Source organism: Scylla paramamosain, chromosome 19, assembly GCF_035594125.1.
Source record: "Scylla paramamosain isolate STU-SP2022 chromosome 19, ASM3559412v1, whole genome shotgun sequence".
Classification (NCBI taxonomy): Eukaryota; Metazoa; Arthropoda; class Malacostraca; order Decapoda; family Portunidae; genus Scylla; species Scylla paramamosain.
Window position 1 is genome coordinate 16,885,329 of NC_087169.1, and position 17,907 is coordinate 16,903,235.

The following is a 17,907-nucleotide window of genomic DNA, read 5'->3' on the forward strand; positions in this document are numbered from 1 at the left end:
GACCTAAATAAAGACCCTTATGTTTCTCATTCCACGGTAACAAAATAAAATAATTAGTCTTCCTTTCCGCTAAAACGGATAAATGTAATAAAAAAAAAAAATCGTACGTTCTTTGATCCCAAGGCCTCGGATGTCGGGGGAAGGGAGTCGTGAGTTGCAAAACGGATGAGGAAGACTAAAGAGTGACCTGTTCTCAGCCTCGTTATTGGATTGTGGACTAGAGGTAGCTAAGGGTGGGGAGCCGTGTGTATCTGACGGGCAGTGCATATGTCACCACCACCACCACCACCATTGTATTACCACTACTACTACTAGAACTACAATGCTATACGAAAGGGGGTTGAAACTATTGCCGTGCTGGAACGTGTAGTTAGGTATAAAAATATTGAGTTAGTTAATTAGTTAGGTATAGGTAGTTAGTTAGTTAATTTGTTACTTATTTGCTCATGTATTACTTATGTTAGTTAGTTTGTTAAATAAATAAATAGTTAGGTTCATTCTTTCTTCCATTTCCTTTCCTTTACAAAGAGAGAGAGAGAGAGAGAGAGAGAGAGAGAGAGAGAGAGAGAGAGAGAGAGAGAGAGAGAGAGAGAGAGAGAGAGAGAGAGGAAAATTCCCAGACCTGAGTGAAGAAGTCTCTAGTAGTAGCAGTAGTAGTAGTAGTAGTAGTAGTAGTAGCAGCAGCAGAGGTGGCGGTAGTAGCAGTTATTTTTTATCATCTTTCTCACCATAAGCTTCGTTTGACCTCTGTTCCTTCCTCTTCTTTTTTGTTGTATTTTTTTTTTTCTCTCCTTCCGCTATCGTCTTCAGTTTCTTTTTCTTTTTTTATACTCTCCCTCCCTCCTTATGTCACTCACTGTTATTTTCTCTCTCTCTCTCTCTCTCTCTCTCTCTCTCTCTCTGACACGTAACGCTATGTGTGTGTGTGTGTGTGTGTGTGTGTGTGTGTGTGTTATAATAAATTTAGAAAAAAAGGAATGAAAAGGAAGCCATATATAGGCCTTTCTTTGGGGACTAGCATCTCAGTGGGCCTTTTTTTATTTATTTCTTTCGTTATCCTAGGCCAGTTATTCTAGGGCTCTTACATAAAAATAAAAGGTGGGGCGCGAGACCAGGCAAGTTGGAAAGGGAGTAGGGGAGGGACAGCACTACAGCAGGAGGGTCACTGGCTTCGGGAGGGTGAGTGAATGAGTAAGTCTGGGCTGAAGATGATATTACGTTCCCTGAGTTACACCTTTATCAAGAGAAGAGTTTGTTCTAATCCTATTTTCTTTCCATGAGTTACGAAGTATAATCTGTTTCTTCTTCCCCCTTCTCTGCATCCTCCTCCTCCTCCTCCTGTTCCTTCTGTTCCTCTTCCTCCATGCCCAATTGCGTTTTAACTAGTATTGCTGCTATTAACTCCTCCGATCCTACCTTCTCCTCCATCAAGCACTCTCCTTTTAACTTAATTTCCAGTGTTTCCGGGTATTTTTCAGGGTTAAGATGACGTCTGTCGCTCTGAGTGTTAAATCAGTTGCAGATGCATACAACGAAGGGTGACACGGAAGGACTGGCTTAACTGTAGCAGTGTGTGTGTGTGTGTGTAGATTTGCAGATACGGAGGTGGAAGGGGGAAGGAGATATGGTGGAGAGGAGGAAGTGGCGTATGGAATACATGGAGGAGGACAAGGAAGAGGAAGTGGAGGAGGAAGAGGAAGAGAGGGAGGTGGTGTATGGAGTAAGAATAGGAGGATGAGTAGGAGGAAAGAGAAGAATAAGAATAAGACAAGAAGAACAACAAACTAATGGATAAAAGAAGAATAAGAACTAGGTGGAAGGGGAAGAGTGGGAGGATTGAAATATTACCTGGAACAGCGTGAGTCGTTCCTTTCTCTAGACTAGCAAAAGAAACATGGGAATTGCAGTATTTATTTAAAAACTGAAAGTGCAGGACGAGTCGGAGGTACTTGGAGGTTTTAAGTATTCGATATATAATAGATTATAAGACTACTGATGATGGGTTATATACACTTGTAATGACAATTGATGATCATCATTCCTCTGATTGGGATATCAGGCCCATAGACCCTTTCATACAGGAAGCTGAGCAAAGATAACAAAGGGGTGTGGAATACAGACGGACACTTAGCACACGACAGATGGACTCGAGACTCAAGAACGAGCCTCGGCCATTCCAACGGCGCCGTGGCCTGAGAGGCTCCCGCCAAGCAGCGGCCCAAGGTAAACACCCTGAGTTTGAATAAGCATCTGGTGGTACTGCTCTATTCCCTGCTGGTTGTGGTGCCCCAGGAGACTCAGGTGGTGGCGGGACAGGTGAAGGGAAGGGGAAGTGTGGTGGTGCAGGTGATATATCCACTCAGTAGCTCAGGTTGTCATGAAAAGTACCATCATCTCCATGGCTTGTCATTTCGGCGGGTCAGGGACATGAAAGCCCGCTTTTGCACTGCGTCTTTAAGGGCACTTAGCCAATACTGAAGGCCCATGTGACATTCCCGTTTACTTTATTTCTTCCCCCATGCACAGCAGACTTGAGGGTCTGGTGGGAGAGTTGGGGAGTCGATCGGGGCCTCCAATATAGACTAAATCACCATGTAATGAGTCGTTACAAGGGGTGACATTTCCTGTTTGGTGACCTTCAGATTCTTTTTCTCCCCAATAAAGTTTAACCAGATATTCGTACCAATTAGTGCCAGCTTGGCCATGTAGGGTGAGTCACTAGTGTGCATCAGTCTCCTTGATGTGCTACTCGTGACGAGTGTCAGGCATCAGTCATGGCCGTGTGGCAGTGGAACATTTATAAACTAAATCCAACCATATGTCAAAACCTGACTCATGAAAGATCTCCAAATATTCTTACTAGAGAACTTTCTCAAAATTTGCTTATGTGCTCAAAAATTGTGGAATCTTGCCTTGCCACCAAATTTTTGAGAGCGCAGGTTATGGCTGCCTGACAAGCCAGGAAGCCTCTACTGGAAATTCAAGAAATAATGATGAGATTGGTAACTATTGATCTATCTCTTTTTGGCAACCCAGCCTCTGGACATGTCCCCAAGGGTGTGCTCTTGGTAGAAGCACCTTCACCTTCATTCATACACTCACAACTTGCTTATTCAAACCCTCCCCCTATAGATATAGTTTCCTGTATTTGTGATGATAATAATATATTGTAACTTGCTATTTTCAGGACAAGTGGTGAAGTGTCCGTGAAATTTGGAAAATGCCTCTCGTCGGGGATGTGCTGGCCTCCATCAGTAAGTAAAAATCCTTAATGTTAATTTAAGTTGCATTCCACATTTTACTAATATTCATAGTAACTGTGACACAAAGAAATCCATAATGATATTTGGTTTTGTCAGGATCAGAAGAGGCAGAAGGCTGAGTAGAAAAAAGACATGCCTGGGGTCTATAATTTTGTAACTTGATTGTACAAACCCTTTTTATGTCAGGAAAAGGAGGAGTGATATGAAGAAAGCAAGAATGGGAGGTATTTTGAAGTGTGCCTGTGATATATATGTCCTGCAGTAGTAGTACTTTCCCTCCCCGACAGGAAGATTGATTATAGAAAACCTTTTATATCAAGAAAAAGAGGAGTTACAAGAAGAAAGGAATAAAGTAGATCATTTGAAAGTGTGCCTTTGATAGATATGTCTTTTTCCAGTAAGACCAATTTCCCTCCCCAACAGGAAGAGGTGGGCGAGAGAAGATGGGGAAGGTGGGGCTGGAGGGGCACATGGAGGAGATGGTGAGACAGGCAGAGGAGGCTCACATCGGGGTGCTGCAGGCATTGAGGACGCGCTATGTTGAGCTGTCCTCGGCTGTATCTGACACAGCCTTCCTTCAGCAACATGTTGAGGCCACCCTGCACAGCATCACCGACCTCCACACCTCCATTGACCAGGATGTAAGTCTGGTGAAGAAACATGAGCCATAATATTTGGTAAGGCATGGCCAGTCATTGTTAGTTGAAAAGGGAGTCTATGTTTGCTTGGGTTGATTCTGCAACAGCTCACCAGGCAGATCAGAGCTGCCTTGTGTATGTCTGTGGTGTTTTACAGTCCTATTATTTTCTTTTGTTGATATATATTCTAGATTTTAATTTTGTGTAATGTTTTGTTGTTTCCTCCAGGTTAACATTAAAATAAAATACTAAGCACCAAAATGACTATCTTCTCTTAGTGTGTGAACCATTTTGCAGGTGGTTTCTGCTGTGAAGGGCAGCGTGGGGGAGGTTGGCGGTGTGGTGAGGAGGTGGAAGGAGGTGCAGGGAAGCCTGGAGGCAGCTAACATGCTCCTGGACATCCACACCCTCATGGAGGATTCAGTGAAGGCAGCAACAGATCACAGGTTTTTGGAGTCTGCTGAACATCTGGCTAAGGTGAGTAGAAGACTTGGGAAAGGTGAATCACATGTTAGGAGATGGAAATATGATATGTTATGATCAGGAAAGTAAAGATAGACACTGCTATGTATATTATTAGACAGGCAGTCACATTATGGAGCTCTTTTTTACAGATTGAGAGTCTATTGCAAGAGGCATCAGAGAAGGAGATTGAAGGAGAGCTGGACATCATAAATGCATTGCGGGAGGAACTTGTGACAAGGAGAATGGAGCTCCTTTACTCCATCAGTGAGGTAAATAACACATAATGATAAGCTATTTGTCTGTCTATATATCAGGTTGGCATTCTCAAATGTGGTGACCCAGACAAGGCACACACACACACACACACACACACACACACACACACACACACACACACACACACACACACACACACACACACACACACACACACACACACACACACACACACACACACACACACACACACACACACACACACACACACACACACACACACACACACACACACACACACACACACACACACACACACACACACAGCCACGTTGGCTGGGTAGAAAGGAGCAATCTCGTGCACCACTGTACTACACCCCAGGAATCCCACAAGCCATAGACAACATAAGCCTACTAAGTGGGGATGCTTATGATATTTATAATTGCAGGATTTTTATGTATAATTGCAGGTGTGGCAGGAGACCCTTATATGGGAGGAGGAACGGCAGCCTGATGGAGAACGCTCAGTGTCCCTCTTGGTGCTGCCGAAAGGGAGGAAGACATCAAACTGGAATGGACAGCAGCTGCAACAGATGCTGGGTGCGCTGTACATGCTGGGAGAGCTGCATCGGCAGATCACCACCCTTGGCAGGAATCTGATGAAACACTTCTTTGAGTAAGCAAGATGAACGTGTTTGGGTGGACAATGCCAGTGAATATGAGTTCAGTTGTGTCTTTACCAAGGTCACAAGGGTGTTTCTGTAGTAGGTCCAGTGGGGCTGGCATCACAGTGGGACTTTTTTAGTGTCTTTCTTACATAAAGAGAAACTCCCTTTTCCTTTACTCTTCTCCAGACCAGGATCATCTTTGGGGGAGTGTTTGTAGTGATGCAATAACCAAGTTCATGTGTATTTTTTTTTTTTTTTTTTTGCTCTGCTATCACTGTTCTTCAGACCAGCATGATGTTTGGGATAGTGTGTGTGTGTGTGTGTGTAGGGATGTGTTAATTAGATTCACAGGGTTCTTGTAGCTGGCACTCTCCCTTCACTGTACTCAGGCCAATCATCCAGCTTGGGGCAGAGGTGAAGGCGGTGGAGCGCAGTGATGGCTTTGTGGTGACAGTGACTCATGGTGGGAAGGACAGCCGGGGCACCAGGCAGGCCACTGTGGTGTTGATGCGGCTGCAGGAGGTGAGGTGCTCATCCTGCCACACACATCAGTGATGTAGTGGTGTGTGGTGTTTATATTTAGTATTTTCTGTTATTGTGTGTGTTTGTGAACTTGTATGTGGCTTTTTTGTTTGCCATTGTGTTGTGTGGAGTTTTTTAGGTTTAATATTTGTTTATTCTATTTTAATTTTTCAGTTATAAAATAATCATTATTAATTAAGGGCATATTTCCTCCATCATAATTTTTCAACTTTGTGTTTCAATGTCTCTATGAGTAGGGATGGCATGCCATTCACAAAACAGCTAAATTGTAATGTGTTCCTTCAGGTGTTCACCATCCTGAGCAAGGTCCTGCTCTCTGTCGTCATCAACACCATCACCTCCAGGGAAACCACACTCATGCACATGTTGGGTACTGAGGTAAGTATTGCACCACTTTCTGTTTGCTGGAGATTTTGTCCTGCCTCACTCTTTTGTTATGTAGTTATTCAGATTATGCTCAGTCTATACTATGTCAAACTTTAAATTTGTGTCAGTGTTTTGTTTGGGTATGTTTTTTTGGTTTTGTCCTTTTTGTATTTCCTAACTGAATCTTATTTTAAGTTTGTAAGGAAAGTGTTATTGTTTTATCATATTCTTTACAGATTGGCAATGACTTCAAGGATATTTTAATCAAGGATTGCATTGCTGATGCTATTCCTTACAGCAGAGCTGAGCTGAGTCAGTTTGACAAAGTGAAAGCTGCTACTGAGGACTTTCAGAAGTTTCTTGTTGAAAAAGGTAACCAGATTTTTTGGCATTAGGATATGATGACATTACTCTGTATCTTCAATGCAAGTTGTTGTTCATATAATGCTGCTAAGGAAAATGTGATGAACCAGCCTCCTAGAAAAGTTAATCTTAAAAGCATTTAGCACTAGTCAATTGAGCCAATAAAATTCCTTCCCCAGGGTTCTTTGAGGAGCAGGACAAGTCCTTGATGGAGTATGCGGCCAATGTGGACGTGGTGTTCAGCAACAAGGCATGTGCCCACATCCTGGAACGTGCCAGGACCCTCATGAAGCAGCCCCTACATGTCACTGTCTGCATCACCCCACTGGAGCCTGGTGGCCCACTTGTTGTTCAGGTAACAAATCACTTAACCTGTTTGTGCATGTTTGCCTTTCTATCCAGATTCTAGGCTGACATCCCCCATAAAAGGGGGTTGCCAAGACAAGATATCCTACTTTGTCTCATTGTAAAAATAGAAATACAGAGAAAGAGGCTCCACATCCCCTTGTTCCATCCCTATCAGGTTCCTTATGACAGGGAATACAGTGACAGTCTTCACCAAACCTGGCTTGTAATGAGGTTACTTAGGTACACATGTTAGAATTATTGTTTATTGGTATTATTGGTTCTATTCATGCTAATCATCAGTGTGTGAGACCTGAAAGGGGGGTGCACAGAGTGTGGTGACACACCAAAGAGATAAGGAACATTCTGTCAATCCTTACTTTATCCCACCTGGTTACTTCTGCAGGACGTGACGGGACGACAGCTGGACCAGAGCACCATGCGGCTGGAGAAACTGCTCTCTGCCAAGTCCCTCAATATGCCTAAGTGTCAGATTAGGTAAGGGCAAAAGAAAGGTATGGTGATGTCCTTGGTGGTTGCATCATCTTAGTCTTCCTTAATTTTCCTTTGGTTAAATTGCAGATCAAAAGTTTATCTCTGAATTGAGCAAACCTTCAATTTTGTATTTTGTCATTTAGGAGTCTTTTCCTTCCCCTCAGTTAAATAGGCAACTGATTGTTCCTCTGCATCTTCTCAGTTAATTTGCTACTCAGGGCATGATATTTGGTGGATTAAATAAACTTCAAAGAATTGTCTAAATATATATTATTATTTTATTTATTTTTTTCTTTCACACCTTATAAAAAGATTACCACTCCTCTATGACCAATCAGCTCAGTCACAACTACCACCTTCCTCACAACATCTACAGCATCACTCCCTCTTGCAGTACATCCGTGTGTGACTTGGTGGAGCTGATCTATGAGACCTTGGAGGAGGCGTGCACCAGCTCCCCAGAATATGCTGGCCGACTCTTCTACACAGTGCACAATATCCTCACCCTGTACTCCCATGTGGTGCCCACAGCTCATGCTCACCAGCTGGCTACCCTCCCCCAGCAGGCAGGTACTGACTTACGAAGTCTCATGTTTCCTTCTGTGCTGATAGTCTTAGAATTTTTATTTATATGAGTTTGTTTATCTTCTTTTGTAATGATGATCTTAAATTGAATTTTTTTTATATATTTTCATCTCTTAAACAATGAGTACTTTTCCTTGATTCATGACAGTGGTCTTAGTATTCATTTCTTTTACTTATTTACATCTTGTATGCATTGAGAGGTTTTCTTTAATCCAGGATGATGGTGAGAGAGTATCTGCTTTAACTGGGATGAAGTAGAATATAGCTTTTATGTATCATGAAATTTGTTTGGTGAATTTTGGTGATTTTCTAGGATAGCTTCCACTCATGACTCATTTTAAGTCATTGCCTTTACCTTTCATATCCTTTTGTAGTCTGCAGGTACATATAGTTTATGGAATGGTATGAAATTATATCAATGCCCTTTTTGTAATTGTTGGTCAGTGTGAAAATGTAAGGTACTGAGTTCACCTGGTTCTCAGTTTGCTCTCTGCTTCTGCACAGTGTTTCTCTCACTCCTCCAGCAATCGTCCACAACAACAGCATGTACTTGGCCCACCATGCCCTCTTCCTTGGCCACCAGTACCGCCTCCGGCTGCCCCAGGCACTGCGCACCGCCACTATCACCACCATCGACCAAGCACATGAGCTGCGGAAAATGGCCTCCTCTATTTTCCTGAAGGCAATGCAGAATCACCGCACAGCCCTCATCACCACACTGCGGGAGTCTGTCTGTGAGTGCTCCACCTGCTTCTCTCGTACATTTAAATACCAGCCCTCTTAATTTGTTGCAACTCGCTTCTTGTTAATTGATCCTTTTATAAATTGGGATTTTAGTGATTTTTACGATGTTTTTACCGTACCACAATTTTGTTATTTTTATCACTACCATTTTATTTGCTTTGAACATTTTGTAGTGCCACCACATGATCATAATGGTGTGGTGCTTTTCCTTTTAAATCAGTCGGTCCTTCCTTGGAATGCTCAGCTGGCAGACTTTGCTTGGCCCTGGTTCATGGTGTTTTTCAAAGGAAGAGGTAGTGCTTCCTTGTAACCTTCCATGGTAATTTAATTTGTTCTTGATCCTGTAACCTATTTAGGCATTAAAGTAATGTTGCAAGGTTCGTCTTATATTGATTTATATATAGTTTTTATTGCATTACTTTTTACAGATTGCATTGTTAGATTTAGATTGTTAGGGTGGTTTATGTTCCTATTTGTATTATTTATTTGTAAGTAGCTGCAGTTGATCATAAGCTATTAACATGTACTACAAGTAAATGAAGTGTTGAGTGCCACTGAAGACTTGTATGGAATTTTGTGATTTTCTGTGTTGTGCTTTACTGTAATGGTTCATCCCTTTGTGTTGTGGTGCAGGTCTGGACAGCCTTGGGTGTGATGCCAGCCAGGCAGAGAAAACTCAGCAGGGCATGAGGCAGGTCATTCACCAGCTGCAGCTCCTCCATCGGGTGTGGCAGAATGTGCTGCCCTACAGGGTCTACATTAAGGCCATCAGTAAGTCTTAAAAAGGCAGAAAGGAAGGAGACTGCCTGAGAAGGACTAAAAGTGTTCTATTGTATTTTGTTGTCATTCATTATCAGCACTTATTTAAAAAGCAGATTCTGTGATAATGTGGGTCACCTTTTGTTATCTAGTGACAGCTTGAGTGTATCAACCTGAAATTTTTCTGAGGATTTGCACTATTTCTTTTCAGCATCCGCTCTGCATGCATTGAATTGGGTTGTAGTAGTGAATGACTTTTTGCAAACTGCTGCTTCACCTCATTAACAATATCCCCAGACTCTCCTCTACTATACCTGACTCAGATTGAAGGAACATGTTGTCTAGAATATTGTTCATGGTGTGTATTTGTATTGTGTTGTGCTGGACACAAGTTAGTGCGATTCTTGCTCTTCCTCTCCCACAGGCAGGCTGGTGAGCTCAGTGGTTGAGGAGGTGGTAGCAAGGGTGGTGACCCTGGAAGACATTTCAGCTGATGCAGCACTGGCCCTCATTACCACCCTCACCCTCCTGAAGGAATTTGTTCCTTCACTGTTCAAGGTCAGTTGTGGTCCTGTGGTGTAGTGTTAGTCAGAGTACACCTAAAACTCTTGCTGGATTTGTGTACAGTAATTCCATGTTCTGTATTACTTTCACTTGTATTTTTTAAGTTTGTCAACTTATCCTCTAACGTTGCCTTTTAGGTGGAAATCTTTTCTGGATCCTTGGATCTTTTGATAAGGCATTGTTTTACCAGTAGTGAAGAACCTTCACTTTGGCTGTAGTATTTGATTAATATGAGGAATTTGTTCTGAGAGAAAGAGGGTTGCCTGTACAAGGCAGCTGATGAATGAGTTGCTTCTCTTCAGGTGGAAGGAGAGGAGGAACCTGGCCCAGGAGAAGCACTGCGGTATGTCACGCTGTGGGGGAAGTTCAGTGAGCTCATTGTAGTCCTTGGTGCAAGCTTACAGGACATCCAGGACCGGTGGGCGCAGGGCAAAGGTCCCCTGGCTCACGAGTTCACCCCTGATGAGGCCAAACAGTTAGTGCGGGCCCTCTTCCAGAACACTGACCGCCGGGCCAAGGTTCTGGCTCGCATCAAGTAAAACCCCTCTAGCTACTAGGTCTTGAGTGCTCCCCTTCACCATCTGTCCTCCTGTACAATGATCTGCTTTTTGATAGATTTGACAATACAGAAAGTTTCATATGGTGGTGTAATTTTCAGAACCTTTATCAACAGAAGTTTGGGGTTTGTTTTCCATTCCTCACCTGGAGTAGAGATAGAGGACACTCAGTCTTGCATGTTTTGAAGCTGTTAACTTCAGTAATTCAGTTAACACATTTTGAATGTCAATATTTTATGGATTATTAATTTTTATTGTACAGATAATATTTTGTGCCTTTAATCAAACTGTGATAAGCAGGATAGTCAGAAAGAAGACAACATCTTGATGTAATAAAAACCTGTTAATTGATGTTAACTTTATCTAGTGCTTGAAGTGGCATCAGTAACAAGCCTGTCTCCTGCACAAAATGGGTTAAGTAAAAATATCAAACGTCATGTATCCCTTTATTGACTAAAACAGTTCCTGAAAACAAGAGAAACATGCAAGTTAGTACTCTATCAAAGTGAAAAAGGCCTAAAAGAGCACAAGGAACCCCTGAATGATTTGTTATCGAGGTTTTCTCCCCGTGGCAAAGAGACTGGCCCTCAGCTGACTGGTGACTGCTTGGCTAAAGTGTAACTCCTCTGAATGACAGACCAAACTTTGCCTCCTTCATTCCATAACTACTGGCATCTTATCAGGTATTTCCATCTAATGTATGAGAGAAACTTATCCCATGCCTACCTTTTTAGATGTCATAAAAGATCTTTCCTATTGCAAAATATATCATGTTTCATTGGCTCTGTATTTTAATGAAATTGCAATAACTAAAGCAAATGATATGTCTGCCAGTCAACAAGGGCATCAGCAGTCCATAAGGGTGCCCTGAGTGGGTGGATGGGATGCCAACCCCAACCTTATTGCCCCATGCTGCCATGTGTGTGTGCTGAACTAAGGAAACCCTTAAGAGACCAACACAAAGAAATGTTCATAGTAAATGCCCATACTTCAGAATGTCTGCACACCCAGACTAAATACAGTTGTAGTGACAGGAAGTACAAAGGTTCCAGAGATTATCTTGGGACCTGATGATTATACTCCTGACATCTAACACAATGTCCTGTTCTGGTCAGGAATTCATTTCCATGCTATGGCCTCTCATGGCTAAAGATTTATCTCATTCTCAGATTAACTTTTCATTGTTTCTATGAATGGCACTTAAGGGTCATTATAATGTAACCATACCATAGCATCCCCATCTGTTGGAATATTTTGAACAAAGGCTGTAAGCAGTATGGTAGCACTTATAGAACACTGCAGTACAATATATCATCAGCACAGGGCTAGTTAATTTTTGGTGTTGGTCTCAGGGCAGCACACAACAACAGGCAGCAGGGTTACCTCTCTCCACAGCAGCTGGTTTTTACTCGTCTGGCACCTCCATTTCATCATTCTCCACCGCTTCCTGCACGTCTCTGGGGTTCTGGCCGTCAATGCTGCAACCCACACTGTTTGCTGAACCCAGGATCTCCTTGACAGTGCCCTTCAGGGTCTTGGCCATGGAGCGAGGCCTCATGATGCGAGCAATGTTGATCACTTCATCAAAACTCACACTACCATTGTGCTTGACGTGTTTCACCTTGAGGGAGGGAAGGTTGGCTGGCATTACCAAATAAAGAATGACATCTGCTAGAGAAGTTAAAGTGGGTCATATTTGAGAATATGGCCCACTTTTTGAAAAGCTGTGGCACAAGTCATTGAAGTTTTCAATGATGTTCTCACGATTCTGGTGTTACTGCAACAAGAATTCTACAGTACCAATGAGAAAATCATCCTTGAGCATACAGTCACTAATTTCTGTGACCTTTGAAATTTATCCTCATGAAAGCAAAATGTTTATCAGTGTTTATGCAGGTGTCCAACTACTATGTTAAAGCAAAATATGTATAAATTCAAGCAACACAAGTATAGAGCATTTACCTTCTTCCTGTCCCTGGGTGGCTCCTTAAGGGCACGGATGAGCAGAGCAGCAGCTGAGGGCACCACCTCCACCTGAGCCTGACGGTTCTGGATGGTCAGCTTCACTGTCACCTGAAGGAGAAAGGAACAGTTTAATGGTAATGTTCATGGTGAAATCACTCCACTGTCCCCTACTTGGAACATGATGGAAACACTGAGAAATTGATCTGAAGGGGAGCTAAATCAACCATGGGAGGTCATAGCTGGGATTGTGCCAATGACCAGGAGAAATAAAGTACAGCACCTTGGATTTATGACCATAATGGTAAATTTTTAGGTCTGTGTATTCCCAGTCACTACATCCCCCTGCATTTGGTGATATTTCAGTTTCCCCTAAACCACCACAAGCACATTAAATTCCACTTTCTTTTTCAGAGAGAATGTGGGGTGTGGCCTGCCCAAACTCTTTACCACCAATGGGCCTTGGGCATTTTATTAAGACAATGAGAAATTTGTCTGAATTTGAGCTAAATAAATAAATAAATGATGCAGTCTATCCATATCCATACCCAGGAGGAGGCAGTAGACACCTGCCGAAACGATAATTACTCCCAGTGAGGTGTGCAGCACTGTTCAGGGGGTGCTGTGAACTTATCATTAAACCCAGCTGTGACCTCACTGAACGTTTCCCTTTGTGTCTCACAACACAAGGGGGCAGTCACAGCCTGCCCTCTAAAGACAACTCTCTTCCTCCACACAAAACTACAAGCACCCAATAACACACACACACACCCTTCACTCAAAAATTTTAAAATCATGGCGACTCCTACACCAGCCTCGGAGTCCCCATCTGGGGAGGGGACCATAAATGTCCCCAGGTCGGACTGCCTTTCTGTCGACGACCGTAAGTGTCTTGACACCCCCTTCCACTTTTTCTTCATTAACTTCTGCAACATTCGCGGTCTAAGATCTAATTTTCAATCTGTAGAACACCACCTGTCCTCTTCTAAACCTCATTTTCTTTTCCTCACTGAAACTCAGCTGTCTGAGGCAACTGACAGCAGCCCCTTTTCTGTCCCCTCCTACTTTCTCTATCCTCATTTTCGATCCAAAGCTGGATGCTGCGTTTATGTGCGGAATGACTTAACCTGCTCTCGTGCCCACGCTCTTGAATCTTGTGAGTTTTCCACCATCTGGCTACGACTACAGAGTCACTCTCATACTAAATTTATCTGTGCTGTATACCTCTCACCTAACTCCTCTGACTATAAGAAATTCTTTGACTACTTAACTTCCAAAGTGGAGCACATTCTGACCCTCTTCCCTTTTGCAGAGATCTCCATTCTTGGAGACTTCAATGTTCACCACCAGCTTTGGCTTTCCTCTCCCTTCACTGACCATCCTGGTGAACTAGCTTACAACTTTGCTATCCTCCATGACCTAGAACAATTGGTGCAACACCCTACTCGTATTCCTGACCGTCTTGGAGATACGCCCAACATTCTTGACTTTTTCCTGATCTCTAATCCTTCTGCTTATGCTGTCACCCTTTCTTCTCCGTTGGGCTCCTCCGATCACAATCTCATATCTTTATCTTGTCCTATCGCTCCAGTCCCTCCTCAGGATCCCCCTAAGCGAAGGTGCCTCTGGCGTTTTGCCTCTGCTAGTTGGGGGGACCTGAAGAGCTATTTTGCTGATTTTCCTTAGAATGACTACTGCTTCCGTGTGAGAGACCCGTCTTTATGTGCTGAGCGCATAACAGAGGTGATAGTGTCTGGCATGGAGGCGTACATTCCTCACTCTTTTTCTCGTCCTAAACCTTCTAAACCTTGGTTTAACACAGTTTGTTCTCGTGCTATACATGATAGAGAGGTGACCCACAAAAGGTACTTAAGCCTTCCATCACCAGAATCTCATGCACTTTATATTTCTGCCCGGAACCATGCCATGTCTGTTCTCCAACTAGCCAAAAACTCCTTCATTAACAGAAAATGTCAAAACCTTTCAAGATCTAACTCCCCTCGTGATTTCTGGCATCTAGCCAAAAATATCTCCAATAACTTTGCTTCTTCTTCTTTCCCTCCTCTATTTCAACCAGATGGCTGCTCCACTGCTATCACATCTATTTCTAAAGCTGAACTCTTCGCTCAAACCTTTGCTAAAAACTACCTCGGACGATTCTGGGCTTGTTCCTCCCTCTCCTCCACTCTCTGACTACTTCATGCCACGTATTAAAATTATTCGCAATGATGTTTTCCATCCCCTCGCTGGCCTAAACCCTCGGAAGGCTTAGGGACCTGATGGGGTCCCTCCTATTGTTCTCCGAAACTGTGCCTCCGTGCTTGCACCTTGCCTAGTCAAACTCTTTCAGCTCTGTCTGTCAACAACTACCTTTCCTTCTTGCTGGAAGTTTGCCTACATTCAACCTGTTCCTAAAAAGGGTGACCGTTCTATTTTTTTATTGGATTTTTGTTGCCCTTGGCCAGTGTCCTTCCTACATAAAAAAAAACAAAACCATAGTTATGTAGTTATATTTTCTACAGAATGTATATCAAGCTAATATTTTATAATAAATATTTTTTGCTCTCTCTCTCTCATTTTTTTTTTCACTGACAAAGTTTTATGATACTTATTTATTTATCATTCTAATTTTATATTTTCCCCTTCTGTGGTAGCTTATGGTTGGTTAAAAAATCTCCTCAGTACCAAGCAATCCTACAGAACTTTGGGACAATACGGAGGCCGAGTTGGTCTTGGTTGGCCTGGTTTGTTTACACCATTTCCAGCCAAGTGTTCGGATCGGGAGTGTCAACAGCACCGTGAAACCTACAGCAGTGCGCTCACCTTGAGACCCTTCCAGGCTGTGGTGGCCTTGCAGATGTCCTCGCCGACCTTCTTAGGAGACAGGCCGAGGGGACCCACCTTGGGGGCCAGCGAGGATGTTGCACCCACTTCACCTCCCACGGCTCGCAGCTTCACTGGAATAGAGGACGAGGTGAGGAACAGTATTCCCTGAGGCGACATTTTTATTCCCCTCTCAATGCTACACCTTGTCTTTTTCATCTGGTTTCGTTGATATCTTATTCCTAGTCTGTTTTGTTGTTTTTTAGTGGTTAATCAGTAAGTTGCAAAATTTTTCGTTGACTTTTATGCCTGTTAGTTAAGTTAGATTAGTTTACCTTCATAACTAGTCTACGTGTTTTGAATGTATAATTTCAGATGGCCAGCGGTATTATTTTCTTTGAGGTACCTTATTCACCTATGATGCAGTGTGTTGTTTGTTTTGAAGCTCTGTTATGGGCTGTTGTGGCGTCAATGTTTGTTTAGAAACATTATAATCTTAAATGTTATGGCGCTAAGAAAATTACTTGTTCTAGGACACTATGTTTAACTAACTGTTGTAGCGCCAAGAAAACTATTTGTTGTGGTTTTTGTTGGTGGTATCATTATAAGAGTATTATATATTTAGTTATTTATTTACTGCCATCGTTTGTTATATATATATATATATATATATATATATATATATATATATATATATATATATATATATATATATATATATATATATATATATATATATATATATAAATATATATATATTATACAGTATACGATATTATAACATGCTATATTACGTGATCCTAGGGTTTGGGAAGTTGTGGGGTTGAGGTCTCAAGTTCGGGATTTTCACCATGTATGCTCATTTCAATCACACTTTTGCTGTCTTCGCGGCGAGTTGATCAAACAATACATAATAATAGCTTTAGTCGCGAAATCTTTAAATTGTTGGAAAAAAAATGTATGTATATAACGTTTGGCGAATCGGAGAGAGAGAGAGAGAGAGAGAGAGAGAGAGAGAGAGAGAGAGAGAGAGAGAGAGAGAGAGAGAGCGAGCGCTGCTACCTCCGCGTCGTCTAAATTTACACGCCGGTGGCAGAACACGTGGGAGATTCGGATAGCATTCCCACTCCTCCGCCACGTCCTCGCCTCCAGCAGATCACAACTAGTAACAGTGCGCCATGGTAACTGAACAGAATAACGCACTCATTTATTGGAATCATTATGTTGAAATTCATTTGCGCAATATTGAGTGAGAAAAAAAGAGAGAAAAACACGCTCACTGTCAACAAAACAAATAATAATAATAATAATAATAATAATAATAATAATAATAATAATAATAAATAGATAAGTCAATTAATAACGTTTGAATTAATGCTGGAGTGTGTAAAATTCTAAACTGATAGAGTTGTAACGCTACAAGAATGGTGTTTGCTAGGGTTACGAGAGAAAGAGCACGCGCGTTACCTCTCCCGCGAAAAAAAAAAAAAAAAATACAGAATCACATCATGCACTAAAAATACACATAACTAAAACCATCCAACCCACTAATGAGAAACTTCACAAAGAAAACGTGAGATTCAGTGCAGAATTTCAGCTAAAACTTACCAATCTTAATCTCAGTGGGGTCAAACTTGGGAGGCATTGTGCTGGAGGGAAGGAGCGCGCGTGTACCCTGCCCTGCGGTCTTGTAGCGAAAGGCAGGCTTGGCATTGGCACCAGGCTACTTTGGCACCCCACGTGGAGCCAGCGAGGAGGGTAGGGGTGGAGATGCCTACCAGGGGGAGGCTATTAGGGCACGGAGAACTAAGGGAGGGTATATAGAAAGTAAAGGGATGAGTAATATAAGGGTTAGGGCATAAGGGCGCAGGGTGTTAAGGGACGGTATATAGAGGAAAGGGACGAGTGATATTAGGGTTAGTTAAGAAGAAATGGTATTAGAGAACTAAAGGCAAAAGAAGGTTATATAGAAAGGAGAAAAAAAGTAGATTATAAAGGTTGATTGATTGTACTGAATGAAGGACGGTGAAAGTCAGGGAATATTGGTGCATAGTGTAACTTACAATAGCAAGATGGATAAGAAAGAATAAGGTACGTGGTAGTCAATATAAGAAGAAATTAAGTTAGAGGATAATTATATATATAAAAAAAAAAAAAAAGCGCGTGTAAGAATGTTAGCTAAAACACAGTTGAAAGAATAAAGAGAGGAAAAAGGGAAGTTTGTAAATTTAGGAGACCGGAAGAAATAGGTAAAGAAGAGATAATATGAATGCAAAATAATGTAAAAAAAGAAAGAAAACGACCAATGCATAAGGTAATCATTGTACAACATAAAATAAAATGGAAATAGATGGACAATTAGTAATTAAGGAAAGATACTAAATAGATAAAACAGTAAGACGATAAGAGAATAATAAGTAAGGAGAAGCAGGAGACAAGGAAAACGAAAATAATAACACAAGGAGGGAGGGGAACAAGAAAGGAAGGAGAGACAGAGAATGAGGGGAGGAGTGCGAGGGGAGATTATGATAAAAAGAATAAGAAAAATGGG

The 17,907-nt window shown here is 42.1% G+C and overlaps 2 protein-coding genes across 3 annotated transcripts; one reads left to right on the top strand and one right to left on the bottom strand.

Moving 5' to 3' along the window:
- The first annotated feature begins 2,136 nt into the window (after positions 1-2,136).
- On the top strand, positions 2,137-11,008 carry LOC135109772 (centromere/kinetochore protein zw10 homolog). Of its 2 annotated transcripts, none has more exons than XM_064021389.1 (16): positions 2,137-2,223; positions 3,188-3,254; positions 3,687-3,904; positions 4,199-4,378; positions 4,516-4,635; positions 5,053-5,258; positions 5,640-5,772; positions 6,079-6,171; positions 6,396-6,531; positions 6,702-6,877; positions 7,274-7,365; positions 7,757-7,932; positions 8,472-8,681; positions 9,325-9,462; positions 9,875-10,008; positions 10,317-11,008. In XM_064021389.1, exons 2-16 carry the CDS (start codon positions 3,221-3,223, stop codon positions 10,551-10,553), a joined length of 2,283 nt encoding a protein of 760 aa, XP_063877459.1. In that variant the 5' UTR covers positions 2,137-2,223; positions 3,188-3,220; the 3' UTR covers positions 10,554-11,008. The 2 variants fall into 2 exon arrangements, with proteins under 2 accessions (XP_063877459.1, XP_063877461.1); XM_064021391.1 differs by lacking the exon at positions 2,137-2,223 and adding an exon at positions 2,982-3,002.
- LOC135109774 (large ribosomal subunit protein uL11-like) lies at positions 11,004-17,123 on the bottom strand. Its single transcript, XM_064021393.1, has 5 exons — positions 16,965-17,123; positions 15,357-15,490; positions 12,534-12,644; positions 11,955-12,192; positions 11,004-11,036 (listed from the first exon to the last, which is right to left on the bottom strand). Exons 1-4 carry the CDS (start codon positions 16,999-17,001, stop codon positions 11,977-11,979), a joined length of 498 nt encoding a protein of 165 aa, XP_063877463.1. The 5' UTR covers positions 17,002-17,123; the 3' UTR covers positions 11,004-11,036; positions 11,955-11,976.
- Between the last annotated feature and the right edge of the window lie 784 nt (positions 17,124-17,907).

Excerpts from the sequence above, each read along its gene's own strand:
- LOC135109772 (XM_064021389.1), top strand. The coding sequence starts at position 3,221 with ATGCCTCTCGTCGGGGATGTGCTGGCCTCCATCA. Across the intron at positions 7,366-7,756 it reads ATGCCTAAGTGTCAGATTAG|TACATCCGTGTGTGACTTGG; the intron begins GTAAGGGCAAAA and ends TCCCTCTTGCAG. Across the intron at positions 9,463-9,874 it reads GGTCTACATTAAGGCCATCA|GCAGGCTGGTGAGCTCAGTG; the intron begins GTAAGTCTTAAA and ends CCTCTCCCACAG.
- LOC135109774 (XM_064021393.1), bottom strand. The coding sequence starts at position 17,001 with ATGCCTCCCAAGTTTGACCCCACTGAGATTAAGATTG. Across the intron at positions 15,491-16,964 it reads CCCCACTGAGATTAAGATTG|TGAAGCTGCGAGCCGTGGGA; the intron begins GTAAGTTTTAGC and ends CCTCTATTCCAG. Across the intron at positions 12,193-12,533 it reads CACCCAGGGACAGGAAGAAG|GTGAAACACGTCAAGCACAA; the intron begins GTAAATGCTCTA and ends CCCTCCCTCAAG.